The 15,617-nt window shown below is 48.0% G+C and overlaps 1 protein-coding gene across 9 annotated transcripts in view; it reads right to left on the bottom strand.

The window, feature by feature from the left end:
- Positions 1-15,617, bottom strand: part of FRMD4A (FERM domain containing 4A) — a 346,642-nt gene that overhangs the window by 35,667 nt on the left and 295,358 nt on the right. For all 9 annotated transcript variants that reach the window (XM_068670002.1, XM_068670003.1, XM_068669998.1 and 6 more), the window contains 3 exons: positions 15,347-15,412; positions 15,085-15,142; positions 13,209-13,295 (listed from right to left, as the gene is read on the bottom strand). In XM_068670002.1, the coding sequence (XP_068526103.1) occupies positions 13,209-13,295; positions 15,085-15,142; positions 15,347-15,412 (211 nt within the window). The remainder of the gene's footprint in view (positions 1-13,208; positions 13,296-15,084; positions 15,143-15,346; positions 15,413-15,617) is intronic.

Genomic DNA, 15,617 nt, shown 5'->3' with positions numbered 1-15,617 from the left:
GTGTCGGGGTGCGGGTTAATATTGGGGTGCTGGGTCCCCAGCCCGGCTTTGACCCCAGCTGCTGGCACCTCAAAATAAGATACAGACAAAACCAACGCTGCCCCGAGCAAAGAGGGAGGCTCGGGGCTGGTTCCCTCGGCCAGGAGCCGAGGCAGCAGAGCTCTCCCTGATTTATGCTCCCTCTGCCACTCCAGGCAGCTCCTGTGGAGTTTTCCTGCCCGACCCCCAAGGAAGGAGCTGGCTCCTGCCACGCCAAGATAAGCCTCTTGCCAGTGTCAGCGCTCCCGAGATAAGTAAACAGGAGGCGTGATTTGGTTTTGCACCGATGAAGCTCCTAGGGGAGGCAAGAGCTTGAAAATAAAGCACGTCACAGCGGGGACCCGGGCGTTTTCTCTTCACTGGGGGCACGAGCGTTGAAAATAGTTGTGTTTGTGGGAGCTTCCAAGAGTTGTCTTTCTGTATTTTGCTTTTTTTTAAATTTCTTTCTACGAGTGGACAGCCCCACTGTGCTAAATTTCGGTGTCCCCCCCCAGGGCGCGCAGTTGCTCGGTGTCCCCGGGGTTGTTCCCGTGGTGGGAGGGCAAAGAAAGGAAGGGAGCCAAGGGGGACGGGGAGCTCGAAGGGCTGGGTTTTACACCCTTGGAGGGCTGATGGATTCCTCCCGTGGAAAAATGAATCCCTGCGTAAAAGCCACGAGGCCCGAACGGAGCACAGAAATCCCTATTATATTCCCTGCCGAGATAGGACGGGCTTGGGGTGAAAGGGTTAAGCTGGGAACTTGCGAGCTGAATGTGAAGCCTGTCTCCCCTCCGAGCCCTCAGTGAGCTTCAGCCGAGCTTCAAAGGCTCCAAAAGGAAGTTTGGGGCCCAAACTCCCGCTGACAACAACAGGGGTCAAGCAGGAGACCGCCACGTGGGCCTCCCAAACATCCCTCTGCGCTTCCAGATGCCCGTGCGGACCGCAGAGGGGGAATGGGGCTGCACAGCACGCGGAGGGGACGTGTCTGGGACACGTGGAACCCATAAGCGGCTCAAAACCCAGCAGTTCACACCCTGCAGAAATTCTCCCCCCTGTCCCTGCGTCCCCTGCTGTCACTCTGGCGTGGCGCAATGGGAACTGGAAACCCCTTTTTCCATGAGCCGCTCTCCTGGGATGCGCTGTGCAGGGAGACGTGGGGATTTGGGGATTTCCTACCCTCAGCCTCCTCCGTGTGGCTCTCGTGCCCTCACCCTGTCCTGTTTTGTCCTCTAACAAACCTCCCGGTGCTCAGCTAGTTAGCTGCAGCTCCGTTTCCCTTCGCTGATTAACTCCAACTGTCCAAACATGTGCAGCTCTGGGGGAGCTGTCAGATGGCCAAGCGCAGGCGCCCAGGACCATTTCTCGTGCCCTGGGGTGCCCCAAAAGGCCCCCATTGCTATCCCAGGGGAGAGCAGGACCCCTGTAGGGCCGGTGCCGCGTGTGCCAGCCCCACACAGACGCCTTGGATACCCAGCAGTGCCCCAAATGGCATTCAACACCTACACCTAACTGTGCTCTCCCTTTGCTGCCCAAATATTATCCAGCCTCCCCCTCCTTTTTGCCCGGGTTGATCCGAGAGATCTCACCCTTCCTCTGCGGGAGGAATCCCACCTACACGAAGGCAACTGCCCCCAAGAAAGCACAACCCCACAGGAGGAAAACGCCTGATTCCTCCCTCCAGCCAGACCCCCTCGTGGAAACGAGCTGTTCCCTTCGCCAGTGGCTCGGCTTCCGCATGGTTTCCAGCGGATGCCATTAATTGGGTGCCAGCTGCACGAGCTGCCGTGAGTGGGTCTTAAATGGAAGCGTAATTTTTACCCATCACGATCCTTTTACCACGCTGCTGCTCGCAGCCTTCACGGGGGAATAAGAGCTGCAGCAGGGAGCTGGTCACAATTTCAGCAGTCTTGTGGAAATGTGGCGACAACGGAGGCATGCAGGTTTTGGAGAGCCCGTTTTGGGCTTAGTTTGAGCCAAAGCATCCAAATTCATGGCAGGTTTGCCTCTTCCCACAGAGAAGGGGTCTGGTTTTGTGACATTTGGCTGTCTTTTTTAGTAGATTTTGCCCCCGTGGGTGGGAAGATCTCTATTGGCTTTCCTGGGGTTGTGTCAGGGGCGGAGGGACCCGAACGTTGAGATGGAAAACCACAGGTCTGGGCTTCCTCAGCCCAAAGGCACCTCGCAGCAGGGACAGGGACAGCATGTCCCTAACCATGCTGGGAATGAGGCTTAAGGAGAAAGCCCCTCGGTACCACAGCATGTCCCTGAGAGCACAGCTCCCCGGCCCTTTAGAGGCTGCTCTCACTCGGAGCCTGCAGGCAAGGGGGCAATTAGTGGGGCTTGTGGCGGGGCGAGCCGCTGTGATGTGGTATTTCACCCCCTGGGATCTCTTCTGAGGTCAGCAGCCCGCTTTGGATGGAGCAGCAGCGGGCAGCTCTCAGATGGGAACAATTTCTGGTAGTTGCCATCATTACAGGCTGCGCATGAGCTCATTCGGTCCTCGCTGGATGCTTAAGGAAGCCTCCCCAAGACGGGCTTTTGAGCACAGCTGCACACAAGAGAATGGGAAAGGGGCTCCTAAAAGAGAAGAAGAGAATCGCCCTTTCTCCCTCTTCCTCTGAGTCAGAGATTGCGCGGAGGGCTCTGATTCATCTTGACAATACAACTGGAACCAGAGCTATCGCTCCATTTTGCAAGACTGCTTCTCAACCTGCAAACATCCGAGGGGCAGCCTGGGGAATAAATGTTCCCTATCAGACCACGCGTGACATTTCTGATGCTTTGGGAAGGCTACAATGGGGAAAGCATTACCAGAAATAGTTTTTTTTTTCTTTTTTCTTTTTTTTTTTTCAAAGCTGGCAGCTTGGAGAAGGAGCCAGAGGAGGGACCTGAGCCCTCCAGGGTGCGTTGGGGGGAATTCAGGTGCAAGCTACAGGGATATTCTGGTTCCAAAACCCTTCCAAGAGGCCGGCAGGCTCGCCAGGCACCAGATGTTTGCGACTGGTTGCAAAGAGCTGCAGTCAAAGCCCTTCAGACGCAAGCTCCTTTTGTGGTTTGCTAGCTGCTCCCTAATTAAGCTGAGCCTGGAGGAGAGGAGGCCCGGGGATCTGCATCCACTCCAGCCTCGTGAGCCTGAAGAGGGTTTTTTACCACTTTTATTGACCGTGGGGCTGGCGCGGTGGAGTTTGCACCCAGCAGGAGGTAGGGGCAGTGTGAGAGCATGTGAAGAATGCCAAAGGCTCCTGAGGAAGGAGGGAAGGTGTTTGCTGAGTGAGCAGAGGGGAGCGTTTCTGGCTGGGTCCTCATGCCCTGATGTGGGGAGCAGAGTTTGTCGGTAGCTGGTGGCAGGGATGGGACAGAGAGGGTTGCCGAAGGGCAGCCAAGGTGGTTGGTGCCCAGTGCCCTCTGGATTCTGCTTCCTGAAGAAAAATGCCCAAATAATAACACCTGGAGCAATGCTCAGGCTTCTCTGCCTCACGGTGGGGCAGGTTTCCTGATGCTGTCTTCTGCCTGCTGTGCCCAGAGAGCTGGATTTGGCGCTGGGCTGGGCACTGTGCACTGGTGGGGACACGGTGGGAACCAGCAGTTAAACACTAGGGCCGTGAGTAACCTGATTTATCTGGGAAGCTGGCCCAAATTTGAGCAGGAGGCTGGGCTAGAGACCTCCAAAGGCCTCCTTGACCTGGATTTCTCTTTGTAAGCATGGAATGAATGACCTGCTGTGACTGCTGCTGGACTCACCGACCTACAGGGCATCTCCTGGTCCTTCAAGTCTTTCGGCTTCATAGATGATTAATGCCTCGTTACGTCACCCTGTGCAGAAGGAACAATCGTCCCTCTAAATCACCACCGTAGCACCTAGACTGGGCACTCTGAGTCCCTTCTAGGAAAGGCAGGGAAATAACCCGGCACGTTTCTAACAGCTCAAATGCAACCCTTTGCTCTCCTACGCTATGGGCAAGAGCCAACCCTGGAGGATTTCCTGGTCCTAAAACTGGTCCTAAACAATGAAACTAAACAATGGCAGCCTCTTCGCACAGCTTGCTTGAGTAAAGCTCCAAACTCCCAAGTCTTTTTTTTTTTTTCCTTCTCCAGTTTAAAGACAAAGCAAACGGCAACACAAAAAATTCCTCCTCGGGAATGTAATTCCCTCCTCCGAACAAAGCAGCAAGCACAATTCTAGGGTCTGAGTTATGCAGGAGGTCAGGGTGGAGGCTCTGAGCGGTCCCTCTCTGGCTTGAAGCTCTGTGGAAATCACAGCTCCAGCCAAGTCAATGGCAGTTTTTGTCCCAGCGATTTCAGCGGGGCCACGGTTTCCGGCCATGGATTTGTGTTCTGCCTCGAGCCAGTCCTGCTGCCATCAATCATACCTCTGTCAAACGAGCCGGAGTGAATGAGGAAGGGTTTGATCCACCACCTCGGCTCAAACAAACGGGATCTTGTTTCGCTGGCAGATTTACCAGCAGATTTCCATGGGCTGTCACCTGTGGATTAGTGTGACCCGGCGCTCGGGGTGCCCCCCGGGTCAGGAGATGAGGACGCTGCTGCACCGTAACACAGCCCTCTCTCCTGCCATGCTTCCCTTCATTCCCGTACTTCTAGTAGTTTGGGGCATTTCTTTTTTTTTTTTTCTCTTTTCTGGAACAAAAAAATAAAAGGTTTCCTGTGTGGTTTGATGTGGGGAAACAACCCCACCAATGATCTTCTCAGAGGCTCGCTGTCCTCCCTTCCCCCAAGGAAGGAGGGAGCGGTTTGGCTAAGCAGGACTTTTGGTGGTCTGTCAGCAATCCCAGCTCACTATCTAATTACTTCTTCCCCTCAGGCTTTGGGACTCTTTTTTTTTTTTTTTTTTTTTGGCCAAACCGTTTCTGGTCCAACTCGGGATCCTTTTTGCTGCGTGCTGTTCTCATGGGACCACCCCACCAAACAATTCTGGCCTGAGCAAGCAGAAATGGCATGGTCTATATGATCACCACTCCACCTTCATTTCCATTCCGGAGAGACGATTCCCTATTAAATTTCAAGGTGGGTTATTGGCTCTGAGTGACAGCAAAGCATCAGATCTCAGAGCGAAGAGCCGTTATTTGGACAAAACATTATTTGCCTACATCACGTCACTTGATATTGGTGTCTATAGCTGTAATCACCCCGGGAGATCAGACTTTGATCTTATAGCTGACCAAATCCACCTACACTGCACATACATTTGGCAGATGCTGTTAGATGTTGCGCTGCTGTCACCACGCTGAGTGCATCTTGATCAATACATCTATAGAGAACTTTTCTAACCGATTCTTATATTTTTTTTCCTCCCTTTTTTCTCTTCTACATGCACACCCAAGTGACTTTCTGACACACTGTTCTATGTCTTGCGTAAAGGATGCCCAAGCTATTGCCCAGGAGCCCGCTATGGCTCACTCCAATGATTTATGCCACTCTCTTACCTGAAGATCCCTTCTCCAGCTAAAGGGGATTGGGCTAGATGATTGAGGACTAAGGGATTGGGCTAGATGATCTTTCAAGGTCCCTTCCAATCCCTAACATTTTGTAAAGCACATCCACCTTGGAACCCAAACACAGGAACACCCATCCCCACCCCATGCCCAGTCATGGGATGATGATTAACAAACCTATCGGGTTGTGTGCCTGAAAATACACCTGCCATGCAGGGTTTCTGCTTATAGGGTCCTACAACAGCAGGAATCCCATACACATGGCAAGGGGCTGCCACGCGTGACCTTCTGAGCCTCCTGCCCAGGCCACTCACTTCAAGATGCCTCAGATTTGCAGCCACTGAACTCCTGCCTGGCTTCACCTGGTGATAGAGATGTCCAGACCTTTGGAGCAGCAAGTCCTGGTGAGCTGAGTCAGCATTTGGGAAGGGTGAGGAGCCTGCTGCCACTTCAGAGCCAAGCACGAGTGCTGGAGGAAGCCTCGGTCTCGCTCCAGATCTCTTCCCTAACTCCAGGGTGCTGAGCTCCAATTTGTTTCACCTCGTGCTGTCAGAGTGATTTGTCTTCACATCTTGTTGAAGCTCCTGCTGTGCGCTGCAGAATCATTTAAGACTTGGCGGCTGCTTTAGTAGGGAAATACCCTTTAAGACGTGAATACGACACTTAGAGCAAGTGGATTTTACTTTGATGGGTACTCCTGTATTTTGTGAATGCGGATTCTTGCAGCAAACCCTGGGACTTTAAGCCTGATGGTATCACCACCGTACTCATACACCAAACCCCAAAATAGTGCCGGCTTGCTTATAAGACAGCAGTGCCCCAGGCTATGTGTTAGTGCTTACAAGCATTATAGGTGATCAAGGAACCCATCTACATAGATAAAGGAAACTGAGCATGACTGCTGTATGACTAGCTAGCACGTTTTTAGAAGTCACTTTACCTAATCAGTCTCCTTAGTCACAACCTCCTTAGCTGTCTGAGATCAGCCCTGTTTGGGAGAGACACTGAACCAAACTTTTACTAGCTTGTATATGAGAAGAAGTGGTGCTTATGTACCTTATAGTTAATTCATCCTGATTCAGCCACGGCAAATTCCATGGAGCCAACTCTTTCTGTCTTGTCCTGAGCTGTGAAGTCCTTGTCTCTCTCCACAAAGTCATTGTGTAGGTGAATGATAGTTTCTTTCTCTGGCCACTGTGATTTATACCCAGCTCCTACAGCTGTGCTGGTGGTGCTGACTGTGGGCTGGATGGTGAACGGGACTGGGAACCGCTCAAGGTTAAAAGTGGCTGCTCTTTTTTGGCTGGGTTATGCTGAGCCCTGATCACTTTGCTGGAGCAGTTTCCTTCTCTGGGCTGGGATGGGATAGGAGAGTGGTGAAGGCCACTGAAGCTGGTACTGCTGCCAGAAGTATTCACTAAATCACAGCCTAGTGCCACGTCCAGCCAAACCCCATGGAAATTCTCCATCTTGGAGACAAAATCCTGCTTTCCAGCCTCATGTGCTCTAATCTGATTTATTCATCTCCCAGTGCTCTTGGCAATTTTTTGGCACACAGGGGTGCAGTGGCAAGGCTGAGGGAGGTGCTGAGGACAAGTAGAAAAAAAAAGCAAAAAGGAGAAAAGCCTGGTGCTGGGTGGCGGGCACTCCAAACCGAAGCAAGCAGCCTCCAAAAAGGTGCTACTGAGGACACGTTTCAGCAGGGAAAAGCCTTAAACTATGGGTGCTCTTTGGTTGCCACAGGTCTGGGTCTTAGATGTTGATACACAGGGAAATGGGGTGAGCAACGCCCTCCACGAGAAGGACCAGCAGGGTGAGGAACCTCACTTTGTGTCGATCTCCCTCCTCCAGTGCACCGCATTCCCAAGCACTAAACCAAGACTGAATTACTGCACTATAAAACGAGCTGAACCTGCCGTGACCTGAAGACTGGTTCAGTTTACAGCCGAGTCCATAATCCAAAAAGCATGAAGGATCAGCCAAGGGAAGAGAAATAAAACCGTTGAGCAGAAGGAGTCAGCAGGTAGTCCTTAACAGCCAGCTAATCACGGTGAATAATTTATTACAGCGATGCCACTGAGACTCCGCTAGCTTTTAAGCCAGCATTTCCTGGAAGTGTTTTCTGCTCCTCTTGCATCACTTGTAAATTTTAAATATTTTATCCCTGTCTGCTGTGCAAAGATGATTGCAAATGTCTTAGGAAATGATGCTGTTCTAAGAAAGGCCCAATTAGGCACGAGCACGATACGCTGTGTCTGGCCCCAGCTGGTTGTGGGTGTGCTAGAGAAAGGCCATTCTTTTCTCCATACACCCCGTGGCATGCCAATGAGAGGAGTGCTACACGTGCTCCATGCCTCTGACAACAGAAAGCAACTCACTGCCAAATCAAACACCCTCCGTGAGTGTGAGGGTTGATGGCACCTCTCAAAATCCTGTCTGAATATTACCAATTCAGCGTTGTAACTCCGGATAGAGGGGTCGCCCACCCCCACCCCCAGTCTTACCTTTAACCCTTCTATGCTCTTTATCTTTAACGCTTCACGTGGCAAGGATTTAGGCAAGTGAATTGGGCTCCCTTTAACCTATTTGAAATTCACGTTTCTTTCACCTTTTTGGCTGTTCTGATGGTCTTCTCCGATCAACCAGGATAGGGACCAATTTGTCAGCTTCCTCCTCCCCAGCATTCATTAGTTTCTCTAAATTTCACATCAAGCCCTACTTTGTGTTTTTTTAAGTTACTGGCCTGTCATTCCTTCACCACAGGAAGCACAAGTTTAACCACTCCATCAATGAAATTACTGACTTGACAGTGCTTCATTATGCCCTAAAGCGGAGAGGATCGCTATTTGTTCTGCAATAAAAAGGCTCTTAATTAGGCTGTTGCTCCTCCTGTGTAAATATCTCATTTTGCCTCTGGAACTGGGAAAGTTCACTCTATCTCTTGCTGTTTGGAAAAGGCCAAGTGACATCACACAGCAATCTTTCACTTGCTGGACAAAATTAACGCGCTGATTATTTTGTTCCTGCTGGTGACGAGCAGGTGATTTGTCTCTAATCAGAGCCGTCGAGTACTGATTTTGCCCGTGCTTTGTGTTGCTTGGCAGGATGGCTCCAACTCAGCTCTTCTTTTCACATGTGTAAATCAAGCTCTCACTGTTGTTTTGGATTTCCAACAAACACTGCATATTAAATTCTTCTACAATGAGAGTCCATAGTTTTGTGGTGACATTGTGGCAAGGGATAAAGTATTTTCACAGCATGCTTCATTTGATCTCAGAGAAAGGATAACGCGGGGAAGAAATGGCAGAAATGGATGTTTGGCTGTCACAGGGGAAATTTTTGTCAAGCTATATCTGAATTTTGGGATGCCCCACATTTTATCTCATTTCCAAAACTGTTCTTTTTGGATTCTCTTCAGTCAGCCAAAGAATGAGAACACTGATAATGTTTATGAGCCTGAAAAAAAAGGCTCACCCTAAGTTTCTTAGCCACTAGCTTCTGGTGAAAGAAAATCAGATAACACCACATAGTGGTATATCTTTCAGAGCAACCAAACCGTACCAGGCTCTCTTTAAGGTCATTTTATTTTTGGTGGTAAGTTAAACAATTTATCTGTCCGTTTGTTAGAAGTCCTTTGGCTGACTTTGTTCATCATTCATTCTTCAGCTTCGAGTTAATTGTTTACTAACTGCTAAGCTTGTGTGCACTGAAAGATGCCTTTGGGCTCTTATGGCAGTGCCAATATCCCCCTAGAACAACAGAGACGTGCCTGGTGCTACTGCAGCTGCTGGAACACGCAGATCTCACAGCTACAGGCTACAGCGCTGCTGCTTCATGCACGGGTCTCCAGGATGGAGTGGAGTTATGTTCCTACCTGCTGGTTAAAATGAACAAATGTACATGGACAATATAGCCACAGAGAGGCTTATTCTTGCTGAAGACCTGGCTCCAAAGAATTTGCTTTGGTTTATCATGAATTTTGGAAGGTACTGGCCCAAGACGGTGGATCTTGAGCCCAACAGGACAGTGACTCCTTTGTGATGTGCTTTTCCAAGGCACGCCAGGATTGAAGGGCCCTTTCCCTTCACAAGGAAGAGTTTGTAGAAGCTACGTCTTCACCAATATAGAGGGAGATGGATTCTATCCATCCCAGAAGCTGCTGCTACAGAAATGACCCAAGTTCTGCAAGCCACTGGTGAACTTCTAGCATGTCTTGACATCCTGGAGGATGTGCAGGACAACATCTAGCAGGACATTCTCTAGCAGGACAGAAGCCATTTTTCCATATTCTCTTCTTTTTCAGCTGCAGTGATGGATTTTGTTACGTGTACTCACACGAGACTGAAACTTTAGAATTAATTTAGCACCTAAGAACGAACTGCTGACTGATCGTAACTGCTATGGACCAAATCTGTGTTTAAACAGTGAGCATTTCAGAGGCATCCTTTGGCAGGGCTTACTGAGTCTGGGAGCTAGCCCCTGGACGTACAGGGAGAAGGATATGCCTCAAAGTGATGGCTTTGGTTAGCTTTGGGGCTTCCACAGATCAAGGCAGGAGGGAACATAAAAATAGAAGCTCAGAGTCACATTAGGCTCTGCAGCCCAGCACAAGCTGCATTCCAGTTTAATGGCCCTGCATTCCTGCCTGAACCACCTCCAACTAGGTGCCAGATACCCATCTCAGCTGCACCCCCAGTAATGCTGGAGGACTTCTGCCTCTGCTGCCAGCAAGATCAGGTTCTGGCCCCACGTCAACCCCAATTCTCCTCTCCGGACTCATCCAACTCGCTGACAAACCCAGTTAGCTTTCTGGAGACACGTGGCTGGTTTACTTCAGCAATTTAATAAAAACATGGTTTTGACTGCCTGCTAATGGGATCGCCCGAGCTAGGCTCAGCTGCTTAGTGTGGGTTACAGTTTTACTTGCAAACACAGTAAGCATGGAAATCTATCTCGGATGACATCATAGGAAAACATTACCAGCTCCCTTAGAAGACAAGCAAGGTTTTTGCATGCATTTTATATAAATGCCTTGATTTCAGCTGGTTTCTCGCTACAATTTTCTGCTTGTGTTTCTTCCAAGGCAGACTTATTTTTCCGTTGCATTTTTTTTTCGGTTTGTTTCTGGTGCTGGCAATGTGTGGGGATGAAATGATAAATATCAGAAAAGACACAATCTACTCCCTCCTCCCCTCTAATTTTACCTTGCAGAAAAGTTCATCAAAGCTCACCCCTCCCTTTTGCACAGCGGAGACTTGAACCAGCCCATTCTGGTGCAGTGAAATGAACCAGATCCTGTGGTAGGCTCCCAGATACCAGGGTTATCAAGTGAAATTTTACAATTTAATTACCAGAGAATTAAACACTGCACTTCACTGAGGCTGTTGGGTTGCTCTTGCCAGAGGGTTTTACCACCTGTGTGGGGTAAGAAGTCTTTTATACTTGGTCTATCGAGGGTAAAAGCACACAACAGCGAAATTTTGAAGCCTTAGCTTCAAAATGTGTATGTCCTGTCCCTGCTTTAGACTGTGCATTTTGGAATATCCCGACCAACAGATGGGGTTTGAGAGCATCATCATCATGGTCATCTAGTCTGCTTCTTCACTGCTGTTGTCTCTGGATTGTGGCAATGAACAAACTTGAGCCTGGAAATTCCTACTCTCCCCTCCCACCCAACCTTCCCTCCCTCATTTATGACCACTTCTGCTAAGCTGCAGAAATTCTCAGTGGTTTACACGTAAGGCGGTGTTAATGTTTGTAGTTTCCTGGATTTCACACATTATTTGCTAAGAAAAAAAAAAATCTGAATAAAGAGAAAACCCCTAGCTTTTAGGATTATGCTTGGAGAAAAAGGGTGGGAGATGCCCATGGTCTTTCTGATTCTAGAGGCAATGGGAGAGCTAGAGGCAGGTTAGGGGGGACACAGAGAGCCCAACGAAGATGCTTTCAAGCTCTAAAACTGGTGCTACAGATCAGATCACCGTGTGCAGCTGAGAAAAAACTAGAGAAGCCAAGAAAGGAGACTTGACTCTTAGGTGGAAATGGATGTCTTATCTCTTGAAGTTGGAGTACCGAGCCCCGTTTCTTCTTTCTTCTGATGCTCTCCCCTAACGCTCTCATCCCATCAGGGCTGAAAAAAAAAAGCTATAGCTTCTGGATGGTTGAGTCCTGCCATGGCAAGGCACAGTTTTCCTCCAAAGTAATGTTTCTGCCACTAAGACTGACCTCTGAAGGTGTGTCTTAAGGACATATCTTCCCCAGGGGGTTGGCACTGTTGGAGATGTGTGGGTGCAAACACCTCGCCTAGGCATGTTTTAAATTATCACGTGTGAGTACGACTTGCCCTGCAGGTAATGATTGATCCCAAACAGATATGTCTTTTAGAGCACTGATGCTCTGTAAAGATCCCCTTCCCCCCCTCATCCTCATTCACTCCTTCAGTGAGTAAAAAGGCCCATGAACAGCCTTCAGTGAACAAAAGGTCAATCAAAGAGCCTACTACCTCCTGCTGCCTCCTTAGCAGTTCGTTTTTCTACTAAAACCTTGCTTTTAGTTTATTTTAACAGAAGATGCTATCCTTGAGGACCAGGCAATGTATGACTTGAATGTGATCAGAGGAGGGAAAAGAAAGGGAAGGGGACACCTTGGCACAGAGACGACGCAAAGAGAAATGCAGTGTGTTAATTCAGCATTTTCACCTCCAGAAGAGCTTCCTAGTTGCTCCAAATCTTCCAGTTTTGAACAGTTCCCTGCAAGCAAGCCCCAGACCTTGTCTCCTGACATCTCCACGGGTTTGCAATACAACAAATACTGTTGCTGATACACTGTCCATACCAGCCTGCAGGGTGTGGGCTCAGAGATGAGCTTTTTTTGTATTAGACTGCATCCTACGTAGCAATATCAGAGCACACGGGTGTTTATCTGTTGGATGAGCTCAGGAGACCAAAACCATTCTCCTCCCTAATGAACAGGATATTTGGCAGCTGGATTTCTCAAAAGATGCCTTGAAAGTCTCACTAAAAATAGCAACAAAGAGACTGGAACAGCCAGTCATCAATGACTAAGCACTAGTTTTATGATCAGATCTTCATGTACTCTGCCTTGATTTGTGAACTGTCTCAAAGTAAAGTTCCTAAACAAATCGGATACTGGACAGAAACCTTTTAATGCATTTTCTTATGCATTAAAGGCACGTGATGAAAGTCTTCTTGCCCTATTAGCTTGACATTAACTCTTCAGCTGGTAAAAGCATTGCTTGTCAAATGTAATGCTACTCTGGGGAGAACCAGATCTTTTCTTGTTGTAATACATGGAAGAAGCTTTCCTGTCTCAACTCCCCTCTCCCTCTCTCAGACTATTTATGGCTTGACAACAGACTATTAGAAGGTGCTTAGGTCAGCTGAGCACCTTCAGTCCCACCACAGTTAGCAGGCTGAAAGGTCTGCAGCACCCGAGAGCATCAGTGCTACTGTTTCCATTTCTGTCTTACGAACCACGCTATAAAGAAGCATAAGCCACAAGATTCGATGTCACTTATTGTCCCCCCATACCACAGCATTTAATGAGTGAAGAGCTCCTTTTATCCATTGATTCTCTGCAATATTCAAAGTCTGGGAGAAACTTCACATCCTTCAAAATCACACGAATCAATGCCAGCACTTGCCATACATCACACCCTCAATTCAAGCTATAACATGAGAGGCAAGCCCAGACCTTAACAGAAAAGTAAACACTTACCTTTCTTGGTTTCACTTTGTCGTGGTAGTCGTATTGAAAAATTCCTTTGTAGCTAAGTCCTAACCACCAAGGAATTCCCTGCTTGTCCTGAAAGAAAAAAAAAATAGAGTTAAACTGAATGGGAAGAGGAAAGGCTGGAGATTTCCCGGGTTGTATGTCAAGGTAAATATTTGTTTCTAAGCAATGTCCTTGAATGTCGTGGGTGCCATTAAATGGCCCTGGCTGAATTACCTCAAGTCGCAAAGCTCCTTGGTGTTAAAGAGAGATCTTTTTCACTTTGAGCTATGACATCGAAAACCATTTAGAATGCATCACCTGCGATCGAGTTACTCAAAATGCTGCCAGGGGAGGTTTGGCATTAGTCCCTCGTGCAGTGGTACATCCTCTTTCTCTGCCCTGTAAATTATTCAGTCCGAACACTCAGAGATCGGAGAGGAAGAAAAGAGAATCAGCCAGCTGACTTGAATTATGTGGAGGGATTTTAGCATTAATCTTGAAAATGAAGCAGTAATGGGATCTGAGAGCTACCAAGTGATAAGGTCTGACAGGCTTGGACCCAACTGCTTTGTGTCTGAGTGCGCAATAAAATGGCCTTGTGGAGTAATGGCTGATATCTGATACTAGCCCCTTAGCAATTTACTGAACTGGAGTCCTCAATGAAATTACATCTGTTCTGTTAATGCGATAAAGAAAGTCATGGTTAAAACCCAGCTAAACCAAACCCCCCACATCAAGCAGAAGCAAAACCTATTATGTGCAATATTTGTTGCCTCACTGATGCTCACTGGCATTTACTGATCATGGAGAGTTCACTGGAACAGCTCTCAAGAGCTTGCAGGCTTGGACACGCAGCCCGATCCATCCAATCTTGCTTGGTCTAGAGTAGTCCAAGAGATGCAGAGGGTGTTGGAGTAATCCTAGCCTCTGGTAAAAGATGAGGCTGATGTGTTTCGCAAAATTCCTTGCACATAAGCAGGAACAGACGAGGAAAGCACATCTCCCTGAGACAGGTACTGTCAGATCGTTGTGTTTTTATGGTAGCCCACGTGTGGGAGATGTATGCAAAACCCCCATGATCCGTGCAGAGAGATAATGATGAAGCACATCAAAACTTCAGGGGTGATAAATGGGGGAATATGCTGTGGAGGGTGTGGATCTAGCTTTCTCTATATTCTTATTGATTTCTCTTCTTAAGAAAAATAATAACCCTTCACAGCTGGTCAGGCAGGGAAGCAGTGATAGTAGTATCAGACTGGAAGATTTGGTGATAAAACACTAAACAAAATAAATAAGGAATTTCAGGAATAGCTGCATGAAATTCACACAGTTAGAAGCAGAGAAGGGTTTTGTGTGTGGAGGGGTACAACACGCCATCCCTAGAATATGGTCTAGTGTTTTGGCAATAAAAAGGTGTACTCCATCTGTATCCATCTTCTATCTCAAGTGAAGGGAGCTGGTGTCTGCAGATCATGGCTGGCCCTAGTTGCTCTTGGATGTGCAGGTTAGGAAAAATCTGACCTTGTGGAACTACGAAAAGGAGTGGAACACTGAGCCTGCCAGCAGAGTGGCTGCTGGTCCCTTTGGTGCTGATTCACTGGCATCACCAGAGCTTGCTGCTGCCTGTGAGCTGAACATCTCTAGCACAACAGAAAGACTGCGAGAGTTTTATCTTGAAGAACAGGATTTTCCTCTGGGGAGCTATATTTACCAAGCATTCACTACTCACTTGAAATAAGTTTATCCTACTACAGGAAGCGAAACAAGACTTTAGCAATAGCGCATTGTCCTCTGAAAGCAGGATGGTTATTTGCACCTCTCCCCCTTCCTCTCCACAGTCAGTTTAATTCAATAAATAAACCTCATTTGTAGCACGTACCTTTACTGCGTAATAATGCACTCCATATGTTGGGAGGGATTCTACAATGCTCATGTAACTGCAAAACAACACATAAGAGAAGAAAGTGTCTGAGAAGCTGAGAGAACGATCAGAAAAGAAGTGCTTAAATAAGAAGTAAATAACCACTTAAAAATAAAGCATTAGATGAGATGGGAGGCATAGTTAATATTGGTTTTACAGGCCAGTATATACATTTCCTGATAAAACAAAGGTCACCAGAAGTTGCTTTTATTTCACTTACTTTACAATTGCTTGACCTCTTGTCTGACCGTTTAGCTTCTTGTAATGCTCAATGACTCGGTCCTCACTGGAAAGGAAGAAATGAGATGTTATATTTAAAGGCAGTATCGTGACTTACTCACAAACATGGTATCTATTTGTACAGACTTTTCCCTCTTCACGTTACTCTCCTTATCTACAAATGGTGCCTACAGTGTTGTAGAGCATGGCAAAGAGATGTTTGCTGCTCAAGCTTTACCCTAGCTGGTGCAACTTCTTTCCAAGCCCACCGA

The sequence above is a fragment of the Anas acuta genome, chromosome 1, assembly GCF_963932015.1.
Source record: "Anas acuta chromosome 1, bAnaAcu1.1, whole genome shotgun sequence".
Taxonomy (NCBI): Eukaryota; Metazoa; Chordata; class Aves; order Anseriformes; family Anatidae; genus Anas; species Anas acuta.
The sequence above is the reverse complement of the archived record's forward strand: the minus strand, read 5'-3'. Positions and strand labels throughout refer to the sequence as shown.